At 48.5% G+C, this 26309-nt stretch overlaps 1 protein-coding gene across 5 annotated transcripts in view; it reads left to right on the forward strand.

Moving 5' to 3' along the window:
- Window positions 1-12962: 12962 nt before the first annotated feature.
- Window positions 12963-26309, forward strand: part of Atp6v1c2 (ATPase H+ transporting V1 subunit C2) — a 39592-nt gene continuing 26245 nt past the window's right edge. For 2 of the 5 annotated variants that reach the window (XM_052745841.1, XM_052745843.1), the window contains exons 1-3: window positions 12967-13096; window positions 14748-14886; window positions 16713-16780. In XM_052745841.1, coding sequence (XP_052601801.1) covers window positions 14758-14886; window positions 16713-16780 — 197 coding nt within the window. In that variant the 5' untranslated portion in view covers window positions 12967-13096; window positions 14748-14757. Of the gene's footprint in view, window positions 13097-13336; window positions 13603-14747; window positions 14887-16712; window positions 16781-26309 lie in introns of all 5 variants that reach the window. The other 3 variants (XM_052745842.1, XM_052745840.1, XM_052745839.1) reach the window with 3 other exon arrangements.

The following is a 26309-nucleotide window of genomic DNA, read 5'->3' on the forward strand; positions in this document are numbered from 1 at the left end:
TAAGGGACAAGCAAGTGACAGGACGCAGAGGCGTGTGCAAGGAAAGGGGAGGTGCAGAGGCAGGCAAGCCAGAGGTGGGATGAGCAGCAGACTGTAGTGAGAGAGTGGGATCCTGGAATTCAAGATTTCAGAGGTGGAGCAGTTTCAGCTGATGACAAGGCACAGGGTGTGGCCACAGGAGTGGGCAGCTGAAAGGAGAGGAGGAAAAGATCCTTGGAGAATGCGGCTCCGATGCAGAGGTCAGGTGATGTCCACGGGAGCATTCAGCCTTTCCTTCTTGGGTTGGAGAGAAACAACTGATCAGTGCCAGATAGCTGAGTCCACGCTGAATAGGGCGAGTGACTAGATGGAAACATTTCCTTCACTCATTAACCACCCTTCATTCAGAAAACACGCATTGTTTATGACCTCCAGTCCACAGTGGACCAGGCAGCCATGGGTCTATCCTGTGTAAATTCCCTGAGCACCTGTCTTCTTAGACACACTGTGGCTTTCTCTCATCCCTGCCTAGCGGGAACGGAGCAGGTAAGAAGATGGCAGGATTCTTGCCAAGTAGGGGCTTCTGTGCAGGCCTGGATGAAAGCATGGTAGTCTGGTTAAGAGATGGGAAGGGGCCAGGATGTGCTGTGTCCACAGTTTCCCCACAGTGCCTCGGGCAAGGGCCTCACCAGGAAGCAGAGGCAGGTGGAAGACAGAGTGGAGTCTGCCTATCTTGGAGGCTGGTCCATGGAGCCCTGGTCTCGGTCCAGCACCCTGGGGAGAAGGAGGATGAGAAAGCAGAGGGTGGGGGTGGGGGGGGCAGGGATAACTGGAAAGCCAGCAACCAGACAGGTCTGGGGAAGAAAACATCCCCAGACACCCTCCATACCTTTGCAGATGAAGATACAGGACTTGAGGTCAGGCCCAGCCTCTTCCCAAACACCTTTTCCTCCCGAGGTCACCGAGGTCACCGAAATCTGTTGTCTGTTGATGTGCTTGGAACAGCCACCTGCCTACACCCCAGAAAAGAATTTAAAAAAACAAAACCGTTGCTGTTCCATGACTTCAATCTCTCCCTCCCTCCCTCTCCCCTCCCCCTTGCACTTGAATCAAACCTAGAAGTTCATGTGTGCTAGGTAAGGGCACTCTGACTCTGAGCTGTATCTCTAACTCTTTCCCACAAATTTCAAGGATTTGTTTTCTCTGTTTTGTTTTGTGGGGTTTTTATTTGTTTTTGAGACAAGATTTTCCTATGTAGCTCTAGCTGGTCTTGAACTCTACACGACCCTCCTACCTCCAGCCTCTTGAGTGCTGGGATTACAGTTATATGTGGGTTTCTTTCTAACATCTGTATCCCAAATTCCCTATTACCACAGTTCCTGTTTGCCAAAAGGATACTCCTGAAAAATGATGGTGCTCTAAGCCGGGCAGTGGTGGCACACACCTTTAATCTCAGCACTCAGAAGGCAGAGGCAGGCAGATCTCTGTGAGTTCGAGGCCAGCCTGGTCTACAGAGAAAGTTCCAAGACAGGCTCCAAAGCTACACAGAGAAACCCTGTCTCAGAAAAAAAAAATGATGGTGTGCTAAAAGGAGATACGTTGACTCCGGACCACATTCATGCACCAGGATGCCCCTCTGCTAAATGAGTTAACGGAGAGAAGTTGCTCACCTTAGGAAGATGCTGCAGATGATTCCAGCAATTCTAAAAGGGGTCTTAGCAATTTCTCTAAGGAAACCGAGAGAGCCAGGGAGATGGCTCTGTCTGTGACGGACTTGCTCTGCATCTTAAAAAGCTGCACTCTGCAGCCCATGCCTGTGATCTCAGCACTGGGAAGGCAGAGACAGGAGTCAGTCCAGCTGCCTTGGCCAGCTCCAGATTTCAAGAGACTACCTCAAGGGTAAGGTGGGGAGCAGTCCAGGAGAACACCTGACATTGGCCTCTGACCTCCACACAAATGGGTCCATGCATGTGCTTGCCACATATGAACACACAGAGAGCCTTAGCCAGGACCCTCAGGAGCTGCCTGAGTTGTCCTCCCAAGGTGCTGGGTTGAGGGGGTGTGGCCTCCCCCTCGATGGCATAGAAGGACAAGGATGACAGGACCTGCCACCTCCTCCCCACCCATGGTTCTTGGCCTCTGTCCACAGAGTTCCTCCCATTGGACTCTGGCCAAACGGATGTCTTCTTCCATCGGGTCAGGTGGAACGGCCCACAGTGTGTGCCTTTCCGGAGTGCCTGCTGCGTGTGGGATGCTGTGCCAACTCCAAGGTGCAGGGACGGCTCAGAAACAGGATTGGGAGGAGCTGTGTGGTCATCAGAGCTGACTGCAGGGAGGGAACTGGGAGCTGAACAGGAGGGTTCGCTCTACTTCAGACACCTTCATGGTGGCCGGCTGCTCTCTAGAAATGTTGGCCACACAGTGCTGTGACCAACAGGGTTAAGAATTTGGAGAGTCTGACATTCCTGACCTCTGCGGTTATTAATCGATGTGTGTTCCCAGAATGTTTGTTCCGGCAATGTTTGTCAGCGTCTCTGTTAACATTTCTGCTGCTGTGATAAAACACCATGACCAAAAACAAGTTGGGGAAGAAAGGGTTTATGTGGCTTACACTTCCGCATCACTGTTGACTGAAGAAGTCAGGACAGGAACTCACAAAGGGCAGGAACCTGGAGGCAGGGAGTCCATGGAGGGGTGCTGCTTACTGGCTTGCTTCCCTTGACTTGCTCAGCCGCCTTCTTACAGAACCCAGGACCACCAGCCTATGGATGGCCCCACCCACCATGGACAGGGCCCTCCCCCATTGATCACTAATTGAGAAAATGCTCTGGCTATAGGCATTTCTCACAATTGAGGTTCCCTCCTTCCAGATAATTCTAGCTTGTGTCAAGTTGACATAAAACCAGCCAGTACAGTCAGCCATTGGTACATTAAAGATATATCATTAGGGCAATGAGTAATATGTATTTGTTAAGTGATTAATGTATATTTATTAAATTATTAAATATTATAATGTTCAACAAAATCAGGGCAAGAACTTGTTCATTAAGCAAACATATACCAGCTTCCAGCTTTGTGTCAGGCATGGTCATGACCTAACTGGGTAAGACAGAAGTCAGTGATCAGAGGTCAGTGGCCACGCAGTTCCCACTGCGGTCCCTCACTACCTTAATGCCTTGAGGCAGGGCCTCTCACTGAACCTGGAGCTAAGTTAGCAAGCCCCAAACAGTTCTGTGCACCCCCACACCGGGGTTACAGATGTGCAGCCACACCTGGTTTTCTACATGGGTACTGGAGATTGGAACTCAGGTCCTCATGCTTATACAGCCACCAAGCCTCCTCAACCCCCAACAAAAATTTCTGAATGAAATTCCTTTTATCTTTCTTCTGTTGTTTGCGAATTGTGGTCCTATTGAAACCATGTCCTAAATCAAAGTCACACGTATTTATTTGTATACATTTTGTAAGGATTTTTGTTATTATACTCTAAACAATTCAGCTTCTGAGTGTAGTGACAGAGGCTGGGAAGGCTCTCCGGTGACTTAGTTTCTCTCAGAGGCTTGGTAAACAAAGTCCTCTACTGGAGTGGAGATGGAGAAGAGGCACAGTACATGAAGAGAGGAGCGGAGTGAGAGGGTGGGAATAGAATGGATCGGAGACACTCTGTGTAACTTGTTTATGAACCACATCAAAGGCTGGGCATACCCCCCAATCAGAAGCTTAAAGGAGATGACGGAATACAGAGTTATGGTCCCCTAGCTACAGAGAGCTTGCCTGACAGCAGTGTGAGACAAGCAGATGGGCATATTTCCCCAAGGCTGGCTATTTGCCCAGCCATGAAACAAAGAGAATTAGGATGACATGCTTGGGAAGACCAATGAATGAAGACATGAGATGCTTGACTGCCAAAAGATGAACTTGGGGTCCTGCTGGGTCTGGGATGGTGAGCAGTGGAAATAGTGTCTATTGCTTCCTGTGGTGGCCTCAGGGTGGAAAGGGAGGCCACCCGTGGGTAAAGGTACTTGCTCTGCACGCATGAAGACTTGAACTCAAATCCCCAGCACCCATGTGAAAAGCCAAGCATGACTGTGTACACCCGTAACCCTAGGGGAGTAGAGGGAGCCAGCTCTCAAGAACTCCCTGGCTGGCCAGCCTCACTGACACAGTGACCTCTTAGTTCAGCGAGAGACCGTATCCAGGCCACGACCTGGACAATGGCAGAGGAAGGCGTCCAATGTCCTGCTCTTCTTTCTGCATGAGTCTGCAACACTCACAGGTACCACACTCATGCATCGCGCGCACACAACACACAGAGAACAGGAAAGGGAGACAAAGCTCTGGGTTGGAGAGTGGGAACAGGACAGAAAATAGGGAGTTTCTTAGCTCTACTTGCTGAGAATGCAGAAGTGAATATTGAGCTGTAACTTGAATGCTCCAGCAGCTCTGACCCGGCTTACCATTGTTCACAATAAAATGGTCCTTGATAACCTCACTCATTTTGGTTTTCTTCCTTTTTTTTTTTTCATGCTTTTAAAATTTCTTTTACTGATTGATACTTTGGAGACAAGGTGCGGCTTTCTCTACCTCAGGACTCAGACCTTGAAGCCAGGAACCTCCTGTCTTCATGATGGTCCTCCAGGGTCTAGTTAACCTTCCAAGTGTGGCCATCAAAGAGAGTCGAAGTGGCTGAATTGGTGAGTGACAGGCATGCGTTATGTTTACACCAGGGCCGACTCAGAATCCCCAAAAGAAGAGAGGGAAGAAAGGAAGGTGGGAGACAAGAGGGAGAAAAGGAGCCAAGAAGGATGGAGCTCCTCAGGTAGTGTGAGCTGAGAGCTCACCCTTGTTCACTGCTGAATGTGAACCGCTCACTTGGTTTCCTTTCGTTCCTGGGAAAATGCCGGGGGACAGCTCACTGGTTACTTCTGCATCCTGCGACCAAAGGACCTGACAGAAACAACTCGTTTTGATGCGTGGTTTTAGAGGTAGCGCAGAGAAACCTACATCATGGCAGTTTCACACATTTCCTGGGTGCTTCTCAAGATCCTCAAGTTGACAGTAAGATCAACCATCACCTTGTGTCAGTCTCACATCCAAACGAGGCTGTTTATCGCGTTCCACTGTGATTTCCCCCAAGCCTTGTATCTCTCTCGTAATGCAAACTGGATTCAGTTCATCTCCAAGAATTCCCATAGTCTTTACAGCTCCAACATCACTCAAAAGCCCAACCCAGGGCTGGCTCAGCTAAGAAAGGCACTTGCCACAATGCCTGACAACCAGAATTTGATCCCCAGCACCCACATGGTAGAAAGGAGAGTTGGCCTCTGACATCCGTACACATGGTACATTAATGTCCACATTCGTACGAACACAGAAAATAAAATAAAAAAACACGCAGCAACAAAACCAACTAAATGAAGCCAAAGTCTCCCCTGAGACTCAAGGCAACATTGGCTTTAAATCTATGTACAAAAAAAAAAATCCAGATTTTACATACTTCCAATATAAACATTCCCATCCCAAACAAGAAGAATGGGGACGTGGGAAGGAATGCTTTGATTAAGGAAAGACAGAAACTTGAAAAACAAACGTGGACTCCTGTAGCTCCATGTCTGGCCTACTAGGTCACATGGTGTCATGCTGTGACTTGTGATTCCAGCCCCATGGTCTTGTCATTTATAGTGCATATGCCCTTCCCTTCAGGCAGGATCAACTCATTCCCTGTGGTTTTACTGGCCAGTTGGCCTATGTTCCTGGCATTTCCAGCATTTCCAAGTCTTCATTTCAGCTTTACATGTCCTCTTGAGGACTGCCTGTACGATCCTGACTGTCCTTCGGGCCTTCTTTTGAAATAGAGGTAGAAGTCTCTGTGACCTCAGAACTCATGAGTTTTGCGTGTTTGCAAAACAAGCATTATGTGGATGATAGAATAGTCTGCCAGGCTTCCTTTGGACCTTGACTAGAGTTTCCTCTGAGAGCCAGAGTGGCGGATCCTTGGGAAAAGCTCCCACAGGTGGCCCAGTGTGAGCAGGACCCCTGGATCTCCCAGCTCAGAATCTTTTCTCTTTCATACCCAAGAGCCTGCAGTAGGTGGGGTCTAACGTGGCAATTCTTGAGGTACCCTCAAAGAGTCTTTTCTGTCGTCTCAATGCAAATTTGTTGGTTTCTTTCTTTTTTTTTTCCTTTTTTTTTTTTTTTTTTTGAGACAGGGTTTCTCTGTGTAGCTTTGAGCCTTTCCTGGATCTTGCTCTGTAGCTCAGGCCGGCCTTGAACTCACAGAGATCCACCTGCCTCTGCCTCCCGAGTGCTGGGATTAAAGGCGTGTGCCACCACCGCCCGGCCATTGGTTTCCTTTTAAAGGCCCTAATTTCTTTCCCAACCATGCCCTCCCTGTCTATAACTTCATCTTTTTTTAGTCAAACTGCTAGTTTTTAAATACTTATTTGTTTAGTTTGATTGTGTGTGTGTGTGTGTGTGTGTGTGTGTGTGTGTGTGTGTGTGTGCGCATTCGTGTGTGTATGGTGTGAATGTCTCACTGTACATGTGTGGAGGTCAGAGGTCAACACGTGGTAATAAATTTTCTCCTTCTGTCATGTGGGTGCTGAGGATTACTCAAGTTACTAGGCTTGGCAGCGAGCACCTGTCCCCAGTGAGCCATCCTGCCAGCCTCAAACTGCAGTTTTTTAAATATTCTGTTCTTGGACTAGAGAGACATTTTAGTAAGCACCCACCCCTGTCTGGCAGCTCACAAATGCCTGTAACTCCAGCTCTAGGTGATCCAACCCTGTCTTCTGGCTTCTGGGAGTCTCAAACTTGCTCTATAGCCAAGGAAGACCTTTAACTAATGACTCCCCTGTTTTCACCTTCTGAGTGCTGGTATTATAGTCATGCACTACACCACACCCCCATTTTATACAATGCTAGAGACTGAACCCCAAAGTTTCTGGGTGCTAAACTGGGCTACGTTCCCAGTGGTTATACTTTAAAATTCAGCCTCACAAAGCCTCCAGACACAGATAAAATGCAGCTAAAATCTTTGTCAGAATGTACGTGAGTCGGCTCTGGTCTATTCCTAATGGAGTAATCATTTTCGTATGAACCTTAGTGAGTTCCCTTTACTGTCTGCTTCTGTCCTCTGAGATACCAACCATCTACATGCTTATAGTATTTCAGGGCTATAATCTTGCTCAGGCCCCTTCCTGTGTTTCCCCTTTTCTCTTTACTGGCTGCCATGATATGCGTGGTCCTATTGTCATATATATATGGCAGTGGTGTTACACGCCTTTAATCCCAACACTTGGGAGGCAGAGGCAGAGGCAGGAGGATTTCTGTGAATTCAAGGCCAGCGTGGTCTACAAAGCCAGTTCCAGGACAGCCAGGACTGTTACACAGAGAAACCCTGTCTCGAAAAACAAAAAAACCAAAAAACCAAACAAACAACAACAAAAAAAGTACTGATAATAGACAGGTGCTTTTTATCTTCCACATTTTAGAGTCCACTTCAAAAGTCCACTAAAGTCAAGAGAATTAGTGAATGTATGTAAAATGTGGCACGTAACTGCAGACAGAGCAAGTAACTAGTTCTTTGGACAGGGCCAGAGATGGGTAGTTTAGCTCTCTTTTTTTTGGGAGGGGGTTTTTCAAGACAGGGTTTCTCTGTGTAGCTCTGGCTGTCTTGGACTCACCCTGTAGAGAAGGCTGGTCTTGAACTCACAGAGATCTGCCTGCCTCTGCCTTCCAAGTGCTGGGATTAAAGGCATGTGCCACCACTGCCCTGCACATTTTGGCTCTTGTATAACAACAGGAACTTGGAGGTAGCAGTATGAATTTCAGGTCCCAGGTAAACTGCCATCTGTGCTCCAGTTCGGAGAGAGCCTTTAATCTTCATGAGCCTGTTTCCTCATCTGTGAAATGAGGATCATGGTATTTCTTGAATATTTACACCTCATTTTTATGCAGGTATTACTTCCTCCCTTCATAGTTCAGCGTTCATAGCTTAGAGAGCTGGGGCTGCTCACTATGCTGTTACCATGCCTGCTCTGTGGTAGTCTTAAAAGCTGAATTATTTTTGCATGTCTCAAACAGGAGGGCGGAAAACATGTTAGATGGGGTTTGAGGGGAGGAGCCCATCGATGATTGGGAAAAGAAATCACAAGACTCTCCAACAAAAGTGACATTGGACTTGGGGATATGGCTCAGTGGTAGAGTGATGCCCAGCAAAAATGAGTCCCCAAGTTCAGTCCCCAGTACTGGAGGAAAAAAGTGAAGTGACTCCCGGCACGGCGGCACACACCTTTAGTTCTAGCATCTGGGAGGCAGAGGCAGGGGCAGCCTGGTGTACATGGTGAGTTCAAAGCCAACTGGAGCTAGCTAGTGAGACCCTGTCTCAAAAGAACAAAGCCAACAACAGATGACACCGATCTATGATGGCTTTCCTGAAACCAGGAGAGGTTTGGGCTACAAGAGAAACTAGACCAAAGTTGAGTCGGTGTGCTTTCTCAAGCACAACCACAGTGTGTCACACGAAGCATGTAAAACACTGCTGGGTTTATACAGGTGTAGAAGAGTGATCAGTGAGGGGACTATGACTCAGGTGTTCTTGTCAGAAACACGCTTCTCTCTTACAGTCCCCACGATAGGCGGAAAACACGTGGGCGTCACTGAACTCCTTTTTCAAGTGGGAAATCCGAACTGCAGCGTGGGTAAGCAGTTTATCCGACTGTCTGATTCCAAAGCCTAAGATCTTTTACCAGATCCACTCTTGTGGGTCAGCCCCACTCCCAGTTCCCCCACCGAAGAGTGGACAGGAAAAACCATCCTGAGGTTCTTCTCAATAAAATCTAGAAAAGCCCACAAGCCCACTTGAGACACACTTCTGTCTCTGCGTTTGTAAAGTGCATCCTCAGATCTCAGATGCCTGTCTGCATGAGGAAATAAAGAAGTCCCCAGGCCTGCCATCTGGGAGTGGCCAGAGAACAACAGACTAAATAGGCCAGCCTTGTCCTTCTGGTTCCCAAACCTGAAGGGACTGTTCCATCTTGCACAGACTTTAGCTGGCTCAGTGCATGATCCTTGCCAACATTTCAGGAATATCTCCCCAAAGCCAAACCCATAGCAGGCTGGAGATGATGGAGGTGGGAGACTCTGTTTAACACATTGAAATGCCCTTGGAATCCGGAGGAAGCCGCGGTGTTCACACAGCCCGTGCTCTTCATTGTTAGCATCCTGGGGCATGTAGTGAAAGCAGTGACCAAGAGCTCTTAGTGCTTTAGTAGTAGATCTCAGATACTCTGGGGATGTGTGGGAAGGGGAGAGAAAGGGGGCCATTGCAGCCACAGAAGAGAAACACTTCGCTTGTAGAGTGGGAAGGCTATGCTTTATCTTTTTTTGTGTAACAAGGAAGCAAGACCCACGGCTCTTAGCTGGCTTCTGATTTCTCTGTTAAAATGACAGGGAAACTAATGGATACAGATGCGTTTGCCCTTGGGAACCACAAGTCAAGCCTCTTGGGCAAGGCTCACCACCCCCCACTCCAATATATGTAAGTTCTGACAGCTCAAAGCCTCAAGACTCACCCCTCCACACACCAATATATATAAGTTCTCTGACGAGACATCTTCATTTGCTTTGAAATCTGACTCAAGTTCTGAGCTGTGATAAGTGCTGATGACACTGACTGTCCTTCACTGATAAGACACATATGGTAATTTTTCAGGCCTTCAAAAGCAACCAACAGGCTCAGGCAATAGCTCAGTCTGTGAACTGCCCATCTTGCGAGCCTGAGGACCAGAGCTTATTTCCCAGAACATACACAATAAAGAAGGAGGAGGAGGAGGAGGAGAGGAAGAAGAAGAAGAAGAAGAAGAAGAAGAAGAAGAAGAAGAAGAAGAAGAAGAAGAAGAAGAAGAAGAAGAAGAAGCCTATTGCGGTGGCACAATCTTGTCATCTCAGCACTGGGCAGGTGGAGAAGGAAGGCTCCTGAGGTTTCCCTGACCCAGAGCCTAGCTGAGTCAGTGATGAGTCTGCCTCAGAAACCAAAGTGGATCGTGCCTGAAGATGACATCAAAGGTTGATCTCTGGCCTCTGTGAATACCTGCATATCCATGAGACACCCCTTCGACACACACCACACACACACATACACACACACACACACCACACACACACACAAAGAGCACACACACAAAGAGCACACAGTCAATAGCAAGATGCTAGACTTTATGTACAACATAGAAACTTAATCATACAAAAAAGTCTACATTTGCATATATGAATGTGTATTAAAACTAACAGAATTTACATGTTAACAGTGATGATTTTCAGACACATGAATATAGAGTATTTTTAGCTTCTTTATATATACATATATATATATGTGTGTGTGTGTATGTACATTTTTAACATTTTTGTTTCAGTATTTGGAGACAGGGTCATGTTACATGGCCCAGGCAGACCTGGAATTTGCTATCCTTTGCCTAAACCTTGGTATTTAATGATATTACAGACAGCTACCACCTTGCCCAACTTCCAAATTCTTTATAATAAGCCACGAAGTGTCTTTGTAAGCAGTAGAAAGGATGCATAGAAGAAATCAAGTTGCCCTCAAAAGTAGCGGGTGTCACCGTTATACATGTAGGTGTTGAACAAGAAGTTGATAGTAGGGCCGGAGAGATGGACCCATGGTGTAGAGCACCCGTGGTGTGGAGCACCCATGGTGTGGAGCACTAGGTACTCTTCCAGAAGACCCAGGTTCAATTGCCAGCACCACACGGTGGTTAACTACCATCTGTAGTACCCTAAACCCAAGGGCACTGCATGTGAGTGGTGCACACGAGTCTGCAGGTAAAACATCCATACATATAAGATAAAAGCAAATAAATCTTAAAAAGAAATTGACAGTGAAAGGTTGGAAGAAGTTCAGATTTTGAAAGATGTGGAAGAAGACACAGCTCAACATTTTTTTTTTTGATTTCTCCATCAGATTTCCCAGAGTTATTTGACTTGAAAATAGTATTTATACATGTATGCATGTAAATGCGTATCTAAGAGAGGGCCTCACTGACGTCCAGAATGACCTGGATCTCAAAACTCCCCTGTCTCAGTCTCCCAAGCACTAGGGTCACAGGTGTGCACTACCACGCCGGTTTGAATGACTTACTGATTTATTTATTTTCAAGTGCTAGGAGTTAAAACCAGGGCCTCAGACATACCGTGAACGTGTTCTGCCACTGTGCAACACCCCAGCCGTGTCCGCACTCTCAAATAACAAAACAAACGTGAGAAAATGAGATTTATAGGAAGAATGGTGTCATAAGCAAGGTCAAAGACACGTCTAAACACCCCACCATAGAGGGTAGAAAAATGTTGACCGGAAGGCAAGACATGGGTGTGAGGATACACTCCTCAGTTCACCAGCCCGGGTTCTATTTGCAGCTCTTCCATTCACTGAGCCATCCACCGGACCCCTTTGGGCCTCCCTCCCCTTGGCTCTCTGTGTGATCCGGTGCTGGGTCTTTACACTGGTTTCCCTGGCCTGGAAAAAAAAATAATAAAAGGAACGACTCCAGGTCCAAGATTGAGACCACCCTCACTAGTGTTCAGCCAGGCCGCTCCTTTCCTGGAATAGGCACTTAGCCTCCTTGTGCACACAGCGTTTCCTCATCCCTCGGTTTCAGGTGTCCTCCCTGGGGACGTGTCGCAAGGGCTGACTAACGCACAAGAGTGTCTCACCAGAGACGTGCAGCGCAGGTGCTGGGAGTTCCAGGGCCCCAGAGCATCCCAGGGGGAGCCATCACCTTGACCTCAGACCGCAGGTGTCGTGCTCTGGACTTCCCACCACCACACGTCACCGCAAGTCTCAGGCCACATCAAGTTCTTTCCCCAAGGATGGGAAAACACTCCCATGAATGGACTAAGGCGGCTGATTCGATATAGTACAGAGAAGAATCCTTTCTCAAGCCAGCAGCAAACACCTTCAACAACCCCCTTAGCATCGTCTCTCCCAGAGCCCCCGAAATCATTGCCTGTGGAAGAGGACTGCCCAGCTTCCTCTTTCAGCCCCTAGGAATGAATTCTTAGGGGGATGTGTTCATTTTTGCCTTGTTTTCGTTTTTATTTTTTTTTGAGACAGGGTCTTACTATGTGTGCTTGGCTGGTCTGGAACTCACTAGGTAGGTCAGGCTGGCCTCGAACTCATGGAGGTCTTCTTGCCTCTGCCTCCCCAGTGCTGGGATTACAGGGGTGTACATCACTGTGTCTGACTCGTGTTGCATTTGTGGGTCAATTCTCAGGGTTTCCTTTCTAGTTTCAAATATTTCTGTAGATTTGTTTATTCTCTCTCTCTCCCTCTCTCTCTCTCTCTCTCTCTCTCTCTCTCTCTCTCTCTCTCTCTCTCTCCTCCACCCCCACCCCCGCCGCCCCGTGTGTGTGTGTGTGTGTGTGTGTGTGTGTGTGTGTGTGTGTGCAGTCCCCCAAAGGCACTCCTGTAGAGGTCAAAGGACAACTTTTGGGAGTCAGTTCTCTCCTTCCACTATGTGGGTCCTGTGATCAAACTCAGGTGGTGGGTTTGGTGGCAAGCATTTTTTATCTGCTGAGCCATCTTATGACTTCACTTTCGGATTTCAGATAGAATATGTACTTAAGCCTTGTAGAACCCCCCTCACCTACCTACCTACCTACCTACCTACCTACCTACCTACCTACCTATCTACCTATCTAATTTCGCTGGGAACCAAAATGAACTTGGGCTGGGCTAATAAGAGCTCATTAGTCACACTGAAATCCTATTCAGTTTTTTTTTTTTTTCCCCATAGTACTTTTTCTGTCCTAGGGATGGAAACCAGGGCCTTGCACCTGCTAGGTAAGCAGTCCACCTGTGTTATATCCCTCAGCACAACTCCGACAGCTTTAACTCCCCTCTGTGTGGGTGAGAGGAGATGGGTGTTGCCTGGGCAACTTGGGGCAAGCTGGCGCCCACGCTGACCTTGGAGGAGCCGCGCTCCTCCCTGCAGGTGTGCGCACGCTTGTGTGTTGGAAAAACATCTGCGAACCTGTCGCGCTGCTTTCCGTGGGTCAGCCTGGTCTGTCTCGCACGGACCTCGAAAACACCCCAGAGCAGGTGATTTCCCTGGATACCCATCCTGGCTGCCGTGGGGTGGGAGTGGGAGGCGGCGGAGGCTGCAGCCTGTAGGACCCTCCTCCGGGAATCCCTTCCTGTCGCTGCCTCGCTGAGGTGTCTGTCCTAGCGCCGTCGGGTCAGGCTCCCAGCTACGCCCCCAACTCCCGGCTGAGCCCACGTGCAGAAGGGACGTTGGACCCCCGCGTGGACTAGTGTCCCTTCTGTACCCTGCCTGTATAGTGCCCGCCCGGAGCTGGCTCTGCGAGTCGCGGGTCCTCAGCAGCGCCACACGGACACGGACACCGAGGGAGGCGGGCAGCCCGTATGCAAATGTCCGAGGGGCCCAGGGCTGCCCCTCCCGTTGGGATAAAAGGCGGGGCGGGGCGCGCACCGGACCGTAGAAGCCGCTGCCTCCCGGGAGCCGGCGGTGCGCTCCGGCCGAGCCTCCCGCCCCGTGTCCCCCGCCGCGCGTCGTCTACAGCCCAGACAATCTCCCGCCGCTCCTGGTAAGGACTCGTGGCCGAGTGGCGTCAAAAGTCAGGGGTGGGGAGCAAGCTGCTGAGGCTGCCAGGGGCGACACGCGTGCCCCCTCACCCCCATCGGGTCTGCACCGACTTGCGTCCTCCTCAGCGGCCCGGGTGTGCACTTTCTCAATGGGAACGTGGGAAGCCGGCGCCCACGCCGTACTCTCCACGGCTTAGCAGGTGGCATCTCCCCAGGAGCTGCGCACTAGCCAGTTTGTCCCCAGGCAATGTGCAGTCAGGTCGGAAAGTACAGCATTTGGTTCGAGCAAGGTTAGCAGGAACGGGCAGGGTCTCGGGTTGGTTTGAGATGCAGGGAGAGAGAAAGGGGCTCCGCGGGGGCTCGCGCTGTCCCGTGGTGATTCTCCACTTTTCTGTAGACGTCCCCCGGACGGGATGCACTAGGAAGTGACAGGCGAGGAGAACCCACTGAGGGGGAAGGTGTGGATGTGCACACCTTTGAACGAGCAGAACGAATCGGGGCCCCTACACCCCTATGCAACGTTGAACCTGCTGGTTGTGCCGGCCCAGCAAGCTACCTGGCCCCACCAAGAGCCATCTCCCCCGGCAGAAAAAAAAGACTAGTAGCCCTTTGAAAAGCTCCTTTGACGTTTGTTTCTAAAGCTAATCCCAGTCCAAACCAGCTGAGATCTGGGGCTTGACCTGATGTTTCACTGTGAAAAACGCCTTGTCTCTGATCTCCACCACCCTCCCTGGATTCCATAAACGACAGTATGCGAAGATGGAAAGCATCCTCCCAGGAGGCTCCATGCCTAGCTTGACTGTCTGCCCATCTTAGAGCTGCTGTGCACTGGAGCACGGGAATGCAAGGAAACAGTCTGGGACCAATCAGAGCACCTAGGGAGGGTGGGCCATGAGGCTTCCCTGTGACCTGAGGCTTCCCTGTGACCTGGGGCTTCCCTGGAGGGTACAGACATATTGCTTAGGGGGGCGGATGGGTGTCCTTAAAGCTGATGAAAACGTACAAGAAGGTCAAAGCCAGGCAGGACAAACAGAAAGGTGACAGGGCCCGGAGAGGATTAATCCTGTAGACGCCTGACACATCTCCACTCCTGTTTCTGTTTGTGTGCATTTGTCATGGTGCCCGTTGGTAACCGGATAACTGGAAGACTTAGAAACATGTCCGAGTTTTGGCTTATTTCGGCCCCTGGCGATAAGGAAAACTTACAAGCTCTGGAAAGGATGAACCATGTCACCTCAAAGTCCAACCTGTCCCACAACACCAAGTTTGCCATCCCTGACTTCAAGGTAAGAGCCCTGGAGATGAGGGAGGAGGCTATGGATTGGAGGAGGGCAGGGATTTCTGAGCAAGGAGTTGGTGTCTCAGAAGCCAAGGACTTCGGGCAAATGTAGGAATGGTGACAATAAATAAGCCTGAGTTAGAGGATGGACAGACAGGGGTGGCAGTGAGACTTTATGCCATAGCCCCAGATTAACTGTGGCCCTTCTGGACTTGAAGCCATAGGTAAGCATGCACAGGGCAGGCCACGGTGGATAGAGTGTGGATTGAGAGTGGAAGGGATCCTCGGGAGTGGTGCTTGGAGTCTCCTGTTTTGTCTGCAGCATCTAAACAGAACCACTGCATGATTAAATGTGTGGCTTGGGGGGCCTTCAGCTTTGATGGTTTCCCTGACCTAGAGGCAGTCCGGGAAGTCTAGGATCTTTCTGATTCTGTTGGACCGGAGAAAGGGGATGCTGCAGTAGGGTTCTTGTAGTGGATGGGGAGGTTAGAATGAAACAAATGTTAAAATGAGCAAGGTAGGAATAATCTTGTAGTAACAGAGTAATAAGAATCGCTTTATTTTGTTTGTATGAGTGTTTTGTTTGCATGTATGTGTGTGCACCACGTGTGTGCCTGGGACCTATGGAGGACAGAAGAGGGCGTCAGAGACCTTGTAACTGGAGCCGTGTGGGTGCTGGGTATGGAACCCAGGTCCTCTCCAAGAGCAGCCAGCACTCTTAACTGTTGGGCCATCTCTCCAGCCCCCAGGAACGATCTTTTTCAAAAAGATGTGGCCAGGAGTGCTGGCGCGTGCCCGTAATCCTTGCACTCTGGAGGCAAACTGGAGGACTGCTATAAATTCTAGGCCAGCCTGCTCTATAAAAGGAGTTCCAGGGCTAAATTGTGAGACCCTTTTCTCAGAGAGAGGGGGCTAGGAGGGGAGGGCGGGAGGAGGCTTGGGCCACAGTCAGTAGAGTACCTGAGTTCAAGCCCCAACATCCGTATAAAAGGCTGGTGTGACCCACCTGCTCTGAGGAGCAGACCCTTCCTTCCCGTGTCTCTGAAAAGACCCTTCAGTGGGTCTTTGGACACTGCGCTTATTTTCTATACTAAGAAACAGACCCTGAGTAGTCTGTAAAGAACCTCTATAAACTGAGCTGAGGTCAGGCCACGAATGATCCTTCCTATGTATTCTGTTGTCATCCTGTCCCAGAAAACGCAATTTTAAAAAACAAGGAAGCAAGTTTGGATTCCTAGCATCTGTACCAGGTTTCACTGGTGTGCAACGATAATCCCAGCACTGGAGAAGCCAAGGCAGGGGTCCCTGATCATCCAGTCCAGCTGAACTGGTGAGCTCCACGTTTCAGTGAGTGCCTCAAAAAACAGGATAGAAAGAAACTGAAGAAGACCACCCTATGTTGACCTCTGACCTCTACATGTGTAAAGCATCTGCACACATGTGTATACATAGGACACACACTGACAAGTACACACCACACACAGAGAATAATAATAAAATTTAAAAGATAGGGTTTTTTTGTTGTTGTTGTTGTTCAAGACAGGGTTTCTCTGTGTAGTTTTGGAGCCTGTCCTGGATCTCAGTCTTTAGACCAGACTGGCCTTGAACTCACAGAGATCCACCTACCTCTGTCTCCTGAGTGCTGGGATTAAAGGCATGCACCACCACCACCCAGTTAAAAGGATAGTTCTTAATCTAAGTGTTTCCCCATTTTCTCTCTGGCTGTTGGCTAAAGACATCCAACTCAAGGTGAAGTGAGCCCCGCAGGGCTGTTAAAAGGACGCCTTACACCGTTGACCAGCAAGCTCATAATCCCTTTACGGTCTCTTCTAGGTGGGGACCCTGGACTCCCTCGTTGGTCTCTCTGATGAGCTGGGGAAACTCGATACCTTTGCTGAAAGGTAAAACATTTCGTGTTTACTACACACAAGTAAGAATTCGACGTTGTTGTCAGAGGACACAGCATTCTTGCTTTGGCCAAACCAAAGTATGACCTGTCTGAACCTGGTCTCGGAAGCCGGAGGAAAGAGCCAGTGGGTTCCCAGGGGTGTTGTGTCAATAGTGCTGGGTCCTCTGAGCCCTTTAGTGGTGATTTTTGTTTTTAGTTAGCTCCTCTCCTCCTCCCTCCTCTCCCTCCCTCTCTCCCTTCTTTCCTTTCTTCCTTCCTTCCTCTTCTCCCCTCCTTTTGTTCAGTAAGTCTCCTAGGTTGGCCTTGAACTTACTGTGTAGCAGCCCTGGCTGCCTTTAAACTTCCCCAGCATGCTAAGTGCTGGCCAAGGCACCATGTCCACCTCCAGTCTGCTTTTTTCAGTAATGTATGTACATAAGAAAAATTCAAAACAAAAACAAGACTACAGGGTGGAAATGAAGCTTCCTTTGGATCTGCTGGCCTGCTCTCTGTTCCCTCATCGCCTCCTTTCCTCGCTTTTGAAGCTTTGTTGTCCTAACTTAGTGGGCGAGGCTTCCAGAGCACAAGTCAGTATGTGTTGTAGTCCTTGCTAGATGCAGTTACACTTGCCTGAAGCCCAGCACTCAGGAGTCTGAGGTCAGAGGATGGCCCAAGTCCACAAGTTCAAAACCAACCTACTCAACATAGCAAGATTTTTTTTTGTTGTTTGTTTTTGTTTTTCAAGACAGTTTCTCTATAACATCCCTGGATGCCTGGAATTCGCTTTGTAGACCAGACTGGCCTTGAACTCACAGAGATTGGCCTGCCTCTGCCTCCCTAGTGTTGGGACTAAAGGCGTGCACCACTGTGCCCGCTCAACACAGCAAGATTTCAATAATAAAAATAATACACTTGCCTATAATCTCAGCACTTGGGAGGCAGAGGCAAGAGGATCCAGTACTCAAGGTCAACCTCTGCATCGCAAGTTTGAGGTCAGGCTGGGCTACTTGAGACTGTCTCACAAATAAAACGATATACTCTTAGAATAATTTTATGTAAATATATTCTATTATATATATATATGATAACATATACAGTGTATCCTGCTTTTTTCCCTTTTGCTTAATAATATAGCTCAGAGAAAGTTTCCTGTTAGCTCATGACGGCTTGCTTGCTTGGATCGTCTCTAGACATGTTACCTTGAGCTGATGAACTGTTACTTGCTTGTCTCTTTGTTGTTGGAACCCTACATCTTCTGGCTTGGGCTGTTGCCAACAATGCGCTGATGACTGTTCTCTTGGGGTACATGTAGAAGTGATGAAAATGGAGGTGTGGGCCAGAAAGTTTGTGCACATACAACTGTAGGTATGGCCCCTATCGCCCCTAGAAAATTGTTGGTCTCATTCATACTCTTCACCAAAATGGCCTCGGAACTGTATTTTCTGGTTCTTGATCAGTGTTTTGCTCTTTGAGAGAGGTTGGCTTAATAGAGGTGGAGGCAATCTTTGCCACTGTAGTTTGCAAAGACACGAGACAAAATAAACCACAAAGATAACCATGAGATAACATGCTATCATGGATGAGTGAAGGGGAGAGATGCATTGCCAGTCTTGAACCTGTGAAAGAATGTCACAGAGGACAAAGGAGCAGAGTCCTTTGTGTCAACTTCCTTTTGAGGCTGCCCTGGGCCACAAAGAAGCCTGACCAGGTTAGATAACTCACATCCAACAGTCAAATTGAATGATCTGTGCAGAAGCCAAGACCCCGAGAGCAGCCCCTGCTGGAGGCTGCCGCAGGCTTTCAGTCTTCCCTCTCCGGCAGGCTGCAGTGAGAGGAGGTGCAGCCTGCTCCAGCTGCCTTAGGAGGCGTGGGTGGGCTGTTTCCCCGCCTGGCTGCAGACATGGCACCTCTCAAGTTCCTTTTGCTAGACTTGGCACCATTAGCTGCCCCTTGGCTCCTTCCTCACTCACTGAGAGCTCGGATGCAGGGTGATTCTGGCTTTCGGGTTATTTGTTTGTTTGTTCGCTATTTCCTCCTGACAGGCATTCATATTTTGTCCTGTTACACAAGTCTCCCCTGATGGGTAATGCAGCATGTGCTTAAGAAACATACACAAAAAAATTCACGTGCTAGCAGAATGAGGGCTGTCATTAGGAAACACAGAAGCCATAAAACTTTTTAACAGCAGAGACTAGGTATGTAAGGGCTGGAAATTTATTTGCACTGTGTATTGTTTCCAGTTTCCTGGTATGCATGCATTCCCAGGCACTTTCCTATGGGGAATAAGGACAGCCGTGTGCTGTGAGCACCCTGTAATACAGACTCACTCAAGGCAGGTGTCTTGCCTCAGGAATCTGTCTGTACCGGAACTTAGGATAAAAAGAATGGACTCTGGTCATAAACCCTCCAGGTCTTTGGGATGGCCACCCCAACTCTTTGACTAGTCCTTAAGTGTCACTGGAGACAGACATGCTGGCTGGGCCTGTAAGCCGTGCAGTGGGAACCTGTCAGCACTGCCTCCGGCCAGGGGAACCGAGAAGGGACAGTTTTCAAGGTGTATTGTTTCCATATCCTTTTATTATTTATTTACTTGGGCACAAGAGTGTTTTTCCATGCAGCTGCAAGGCTTCTGCTTGTGAGAGCTCTGTTTTTAGAAAAATTTGTTCCTGCATGCTGCCTGTGTCAGTTCACTCCATAAATAATTAAAAAAAAAAAACCATTTAAGAACCCAATGATTTTACCTTTAAAAGCCTCCCTTCTCTTTAAATAGTCAAGTCCTTCCCAGCTCCTTAGCATGCTCTGTGGTCCGGTTGGTATATTGCGTTTCACAGGCACGTGGGTCCCGCATGGTCACTCAGCTGTGCCGCACAGGCTCCTCCGATGCTGTTGACTGCCACTTGCCCTTGGGTGGTCTCTCCTTTTCCGGGTGGTCTAAGAGTTGGCTGAGCAAAGGTTATGTACGTGAGGGGGGCTGTCTGTGCAGTAGCAGTAGAGAGTTCGCATGAGGACACCGTGAATCCATGCGGGTAGAATCCTGACGAGGTCTCCAGGCTTCCCACCTCAGGCTGTGTGACCCATGACCTCCACATTTGTAAACTTTTGCGTAAGACCTCATTCCTCTCTTGCTTTGTTTGGGTGCGTTTCTTTGCTGTCTCCAAGAAAACATATTGAATTACTTGCTTAGTTTAAAATTTTTTTATTACATTTATTCATTCATTCACTCATTTGTTTGTTTGTTTGTTTGGTGTGTGTGCACACATAGGTCAGAGGACAACTTGTAGGAGTCCATTTTTTTTTTCCACCATGTGGACCGAGGGCTGGAACTCAGATTGTCTGGTTTAATCACCGAGCCATCATACCAACTTTTGTTTATTTTGTCTTGTTTGTTTGTTTGTTTTTTGGTTTTTGGAGACAGGGTTTCTCTTGTGTAGCTTTGGTGCCTGTCCTGGATCTCACTCTGTTGTTGTTGGTTTTTTGGTTTTTTTTTTTTTTGAAATGCCAAAAGCAATGAATTTTTCCTCTGTATACTTATACTTTCAATTTTAATGTGTATTGTTTTATTTTTAATTTGGATATTCTGCAGTTTTTAATCTTTATATGTTTGAAAGGTTAATTTTTAAAAAAATTAGTCATTGCTGCTTTTTTTCTTGTTTTATTTCTATTGCTGTGCTGTTAAAGAGTGAATCAGGCCGGGCGGTGGTGGCGCACGCCTTTAATCCCAGCACTCGGGAGGCAGAGCCAGGCGGATCTCTGTGAGTTCGAGGCCAGCCTGGTCTACCAAGTGAGTTCCAGGAAAGGCGCAAAGCTACACAGAGAAACCCTGTCTCGAAAAACCAAAAAAAAAAAAAAAAAAAAAAAAAAAAAGAGTGAATCAGGAGCTATTTGTACCTTTGAGAACTTGAAATTTTCTTTGTGACCTGACCTACTGTTAATTCTTTTTAAAAGATTTGTTTTATTATTAATTTGTGTGTGTGTGTGTGTGTGTGTGTGTGTGTGTGTGTGTGTGTGTATGTGTGTGTGTGTGTACACGTGCAAGCAATGCCTGTGAAGGCCGGAAAAGGTCATCCGATTCCTAGGAGCTGGAGTTACAGGCGGTTGTGAGCCGCCTCCCGGGTTACCGGGAAACAAACGAGTCTTCTGTGAGAACAGTAAGCCCTCTTCACTGCCTAGCATCTCTCAGCCCCACTTTTGTTTTATGAAACAGAGCCTCCTTAAGTAGCTCAGGCTAGCCCCGAGCTCCCCTTGTCTTACTGCCTCAGCCCTCCTGAGTGCCAGGATTATATACGTTTGTGCCACGGGGCATGTTCCTTGTGTCTTTCTTAGGGTTACAGAAGATACATTTCATTTTATTATAATTAACACATTGACTAAGTTAACCATCTTTGTTCTTTTAGGTATTGCTTTTTTTTTTTTTTAGAGATTTATTTATTTATTATGTACACAGAAGAGGGCATCAGATCTCATTACGGATGGTTGTGAGCCACCATGTTGTTGCTGGGAATTGAACTCAGGACCTCTGGAAGAGCAGCCAGTGCTCTTAACCTCTGAGCCATCTCTCCAGCCCTAGGTATTGCGTTTGTCCTTAATGTAACTCTGTGTTTTTGATTATCCTAATACTCCCAGACTGCCATTTATTAGTTCTCCTTGGGTTTGATTCCCAGTAACACACACACACACACACACACACACACACACACACACACACACACGCACGTGCGCGCGCGCGCACACACACACACATACACACAAACACACACACACATACACACACACACATATACACACACACACACATACACACACACACACACACATATACACACACACGCACACGCACACGCACGCACACGCGCACGCGCACGCGCACGCGCACACGCACACGCACACACATTCAATTACATGGTCAAACAGCGTGGCGTATTTGTACACCTTGCCAAATTGTTCCTGTCGGGGGGACGAGAGGCCCTTTCTTCATCTCCGTTAGTGGAGTGCCCTTGAGAGACTGCCCATTTACCTGGCAGGAGGAGGAGGAGGCTGGGTGATTGCTTTCCTGAGGATTTCTCGGATTCACGGCCAGACCAAACATTTTCAAGTGCCTATTAACCACCTGTAGTTCCGCTTTCACGCTTTGCCTGTTCCCTGTGTTTGTTCGTGCAGGCCCTGGACAATCTCCAGGACGCCCTTCACCTTGTGTGTCCTGGAGCCTCGCTCTGCGGGGGCAGGACCCTGCATCAGGGCACAGTGGCTGCCCTGCTTGGTGGACTGACTTTCGGCAAAGCGTCCAGATGTTAATGCCTGTATACTGACCCTTTGCTCTCCAGATGCTTGGGGGTGCTGAACTCTTCCTGGAAGGCCCTGGGATCTCACAGCATTTCACGACAGCCCTCTGGGACTGAGTTCAGATCTAGCAGCCTGCCTTAGCTGTGTCTCCTCTGGGGCCAAAGCGTGGCTAAGAGTGCTTTGGTTTTCTGTTGTTTTTATTTTTCGAGATAGGGTTTCAGGTAGGCCAGGTTGGCATCAAACTTGTTACATAGGGAAGGATGACCTTAAACTCTGCTGGGCCATACATGTGTGGGCTCAAGTTCTAGAATGCCAGCTTGCCAAAAAGAAGTCTGTTTTGTGTGGCACAGGCCATTTTGTTGAGAGGCTCAACACCGTACAGGGGATTTCTGTAAAGACTTTTATTTATTTTTGTACACAGGAATTGAGTTTTCAGCTTCATGCTTGCTCACTAGGCAAATACTGAGGTCTGCCCCAGACTTTTTACCATTTTTTGTTTTTCTTAAACAAGATCTCAAAAAGTTGTCCAGGCTGCCCTTCAACTCACTCTACCATCCAGGCAGGCCTTGAATTTTCCATCTTTTTTTTTCCTGAGCCTCCGGAGTGGCCAGGATTACAGGCACACCCCTCCAGATTCAGCTTCTTTAAACTTCAGGGTCTTCAGAAGCTTCCAGAGTCTGTGGACATTAAAGCAAGGTGTGTCTGGGCCCAGAGCTCGCTGGAGAGGAGAGCCTCTAGAAAACTCTAGAAACCTCTAGAAGCCTCGTTCAATCTTTGCTTTTATATAAAGAAAGTTACTAGGGATCTCTGCTTGCCTCTTCCTGATGACTCTGCTGTGGAGTGTGCCATTGTCCTTTGGCGAGGCAGAGGCAGAGGCAGAGGCAGAGACAAAGACTGGGGTGAGTCACACATCCCACCCTCTGTGGAAGCTTCTAGGCTCACTTCTCGGGCCCGGCACTCCCCCTCTATGGCATTTACTATCCGGACACACTGGGGACAGTGGGACACAGCGCAAGTTTGGGGCTTCTGGTGGTCCTTGGGGGACACTTCAGTGCCTCTAGCAGATGGAGACCAGCCTCTGTGAAAGAGACATGGATTTAAGGACGAGCTGTGTGGCTTGGGGGCAGTCTTCCTGGCTCTCTCAGGTTCCTCAGACTCAGGCTTTGTCTTGTTCAGTGAGGGTTCAGCTGGTACTCTGCAGAGTCCCTTTGGAGGATTGGACGAAGGCTTCCAAGGGGAACTTGTTCTTGTTGCTTCAAACCCAGAGAAGTCCCCTATGCCCAGCCTTGTAACCTGTAACCTTTCTCTCCTCCAGACATCTGGGCGATTTCAGACCAACTCTATCCTGCTTTGCTAAAATTCTCTAATGAGTCATGGAAGAGGGGGATGTCTGGCTCTCTCTCTCTTTCTCTCTCTCTCTCTTTCTTTCTCTCTCTCTCTCTCTCTGTGTGTGTGTGTGTGTGTGTGTGTGTGTGTGTGTGTGTGTGTGTGAGTGAAGGCCAAAACAAAGCACAACCTCAGGTGTTGTTCCCCAGGAGCTAGCCACAATTTTTCTTTTGAGACAGGGTCTCTCAGGGGGACCTAGGTCTCGCCAAGTAGCTTGGGCTGCCTGGCCAGGAAGTCTCAGGGACCCGTCTGTCTAGGCCTTCCCTGCACTAATTACAGACATGCACCATCACACTAGTTTATTTTATTTGTAACATGGGTTCTGGGTATCACGCTTTGTGTCCCCAAGGCAGGCACTTGAGCAAATGAGCCGAGTGCCTAGCCCCAAAGACTGGCTTTTGCAGTACCGATTTGCCCTTCAGGAGCTTGGAACCTTGCTTGATCTGCCATCCTGGGAGATGGAGCAGACTAACACTTCCTCTGGAGGACTGGGCCGCAGCTTCTGGGGCAGGCGGGGCCGCAGATGACGACCTGTGTGGCAGGGCTGCTCAGACACAGGGACTCTGCTGTACAATGCGCAGGGAGAGTTCCCTCGGGGTCACCGTGTCTTAAGGCCACCTAGGAAGAATCTGCTCTTTGCTTGGGCCCTGGGAGCTGTGACTCAGGTGACTGAGGAGTGAGCCTTCCCTTCCAGATTCATCTCGTACCCGCAGCTTCTGCCCTCTTACCCACAGACAGCGCCTTCAAGGGCCCCGGCTCTGCACAGCAGCCATTTCCTGGCTTATGGTTACAGAAGCTGGGGAGCTGAGATCTCTCCCACTTAGTGTTCATCTGTACCCCTGGGGCAAGGGAGCTGCAGTTCTGTGCTTGGACCCTGGGGGAGCTACTTTTGGAGCCAAGATCTAGTTTTTATGTACCTTTTTTTCTTTGTAGGTTCCCAACTTGTTGGTAGAATTATCATTTAGCAATTAAAATAAACGTCCTGTTACAAATCAGTAGATGTGTAAGATACAGTGCAAACGAGACTATTTAAAATAAACCAGGATCCGAGGTGGTGACACACACCTTTAATCCCAGAATTTGGGAGGCAGGCAGACAGATTTGAGTTCGAGGCCAGCCTGCTCTACAGAGTGAGTTCCAGAACAGCCAGAGCTACACAGAGAAATCCTGTCTCGAAAAACCAAAAAAACAAACAAACAAAAAAATAAAATAAACCGGGGTCTGGAGAGATGGCTCAGCGGTTAAGAGCACGTGCTGCTCCTGCAGAGGACTGGAGTTCAGTTCCACAACCACAACTGCCTGTAATTTCACCCTCAGGGGTCCAGCCTCCTTCTAGATTCTGTGGGTACCCGCACTCACAAGCACATACACCCACACAGACACAGGCAAAGATTCAGTAAACATTGAAAATAAAATGATAGAAAACTGCACTATTACACACGGTTTTAAAATCTATTTTATGTTTTAAAAACAAAGTTAACCTTTCCCTTTTCTTTTCAACTTATTTGTATCTTTTTAAAAAAAGGTTTGCAGTTGTGTGTGTCTGTGCATGCTTCTGTGGGTGCACACGTGTGTGCAGGTTCACGTGTCTTTGTGTGCGTGCACGTGGAGGCTACCGGGCCACCTTCCTCCAGTGCTGGCCATTATTTTGGTTTTGGTTTTGTTTACACAGGCTGGACAAGGTATTTCAAGTCTGTAATTCCACTTCCAGGGGGTGGGCCAAAGACTGGAGGACCCTGGGCTTACTGGCCAAGCAGGCTTGCTGAGGATTTGAGCTCCAGGCTCAATGAGAAACACTGTCTTAAAAAACAAGGTGTGGAGTGATGGAGGAACATAGCCAAGGTTGACCTCTGGCCTTCACACATATGCCCGGATGCTCCCATGTGCCTGCTCACATCATTTGTACACGCAGACAAAGACACACACACACACACACACACACACACACACACACACACACACACGGGTTATATACAGTGAAATGTGTACATTTTCAGTAAACAAATTGGTGAGTTTTGACAAATATGTATATTCACATGACCAAGTGAGATTATTACATATTTTTTTGCAAGTTGATTTTCACTAAAAATATGATCTGTACACCTTCCCCTGTGGGCTAATACTCATTACAGTTTAAGAAAATTAATTACATTTTGTGTGTGTGTGTGTGTGTGTGTGTGTGTGTGTGTGTGTGTGTGTGTGTACATGAGTGGGTGCCATAGTTCATGTGTGGAGGTCACAGGACAACTTGAAGGAGTTGCTCCTCTCCCTCTGCCATGTGGGTCTCATAGGGATAGAACTCAAGTCCTTAGGGTTGGGGGCAGGTGACTTTGGCCGCTGAGTCCTGTCTCCCATCCTCTCTGTGCATTTTGGTCAGCTATTTTAGATTTGTGTGAGTTTCAGAGACCCTGCCGTTCTCCATCAGTCCCTTCTGTGACACTAGCTCACGAAGTCATTGTTGGGATGGTGTCAGCTAGCGGGGAACGCTGTCACCAGAACCGGGTGGGTCTCCAAAACATGGAAGCTTGTACAGATCAGTGAAGGAAGCAACAGAGGAAAAGAAAACAAAAGAGGGGTGGATTTGAATGTGTGGCCTTCCGTAGCCAGCAGACTGAGGAGGGGTATGCAGCCTCCCTGAAGATGGCAGATACGCAGATCGGGGTGATAACAAGATGTAGGTGTCCAGGTATCAGATTGGCAGAGCCGAAAAGGACTCCTAAGGCTGGTGTTGGCCAGGGTATAGGGAAGCAAGCAGGCCTCTGCATTCTGAGGGGAGTGGACATCTGCTTGTTGTAATTAGAGGGGGCTTCGGCCTTACTTGACATTAGAAGTGGCCACCCCTTTTATTCCAGTAGTTTCTTTACACACCGGTACAG

This window comes from Peromyscus californicus, unplaced genomic scaffold, assembly GCF_007827085.1.
Source record: "Peromyscus californicus insignis strain IS unplaced genomic scaffold, ASM782708v3 Scaffold_1__1_contigs__length_55948999, whole genome shotgun sequence".
Lineage (NCBI taxonomy): Eukaryota > Metazoa > Chordata > Mammalia > Rodentia > Cricetidae > Peromyscus > Peromyscus californicus.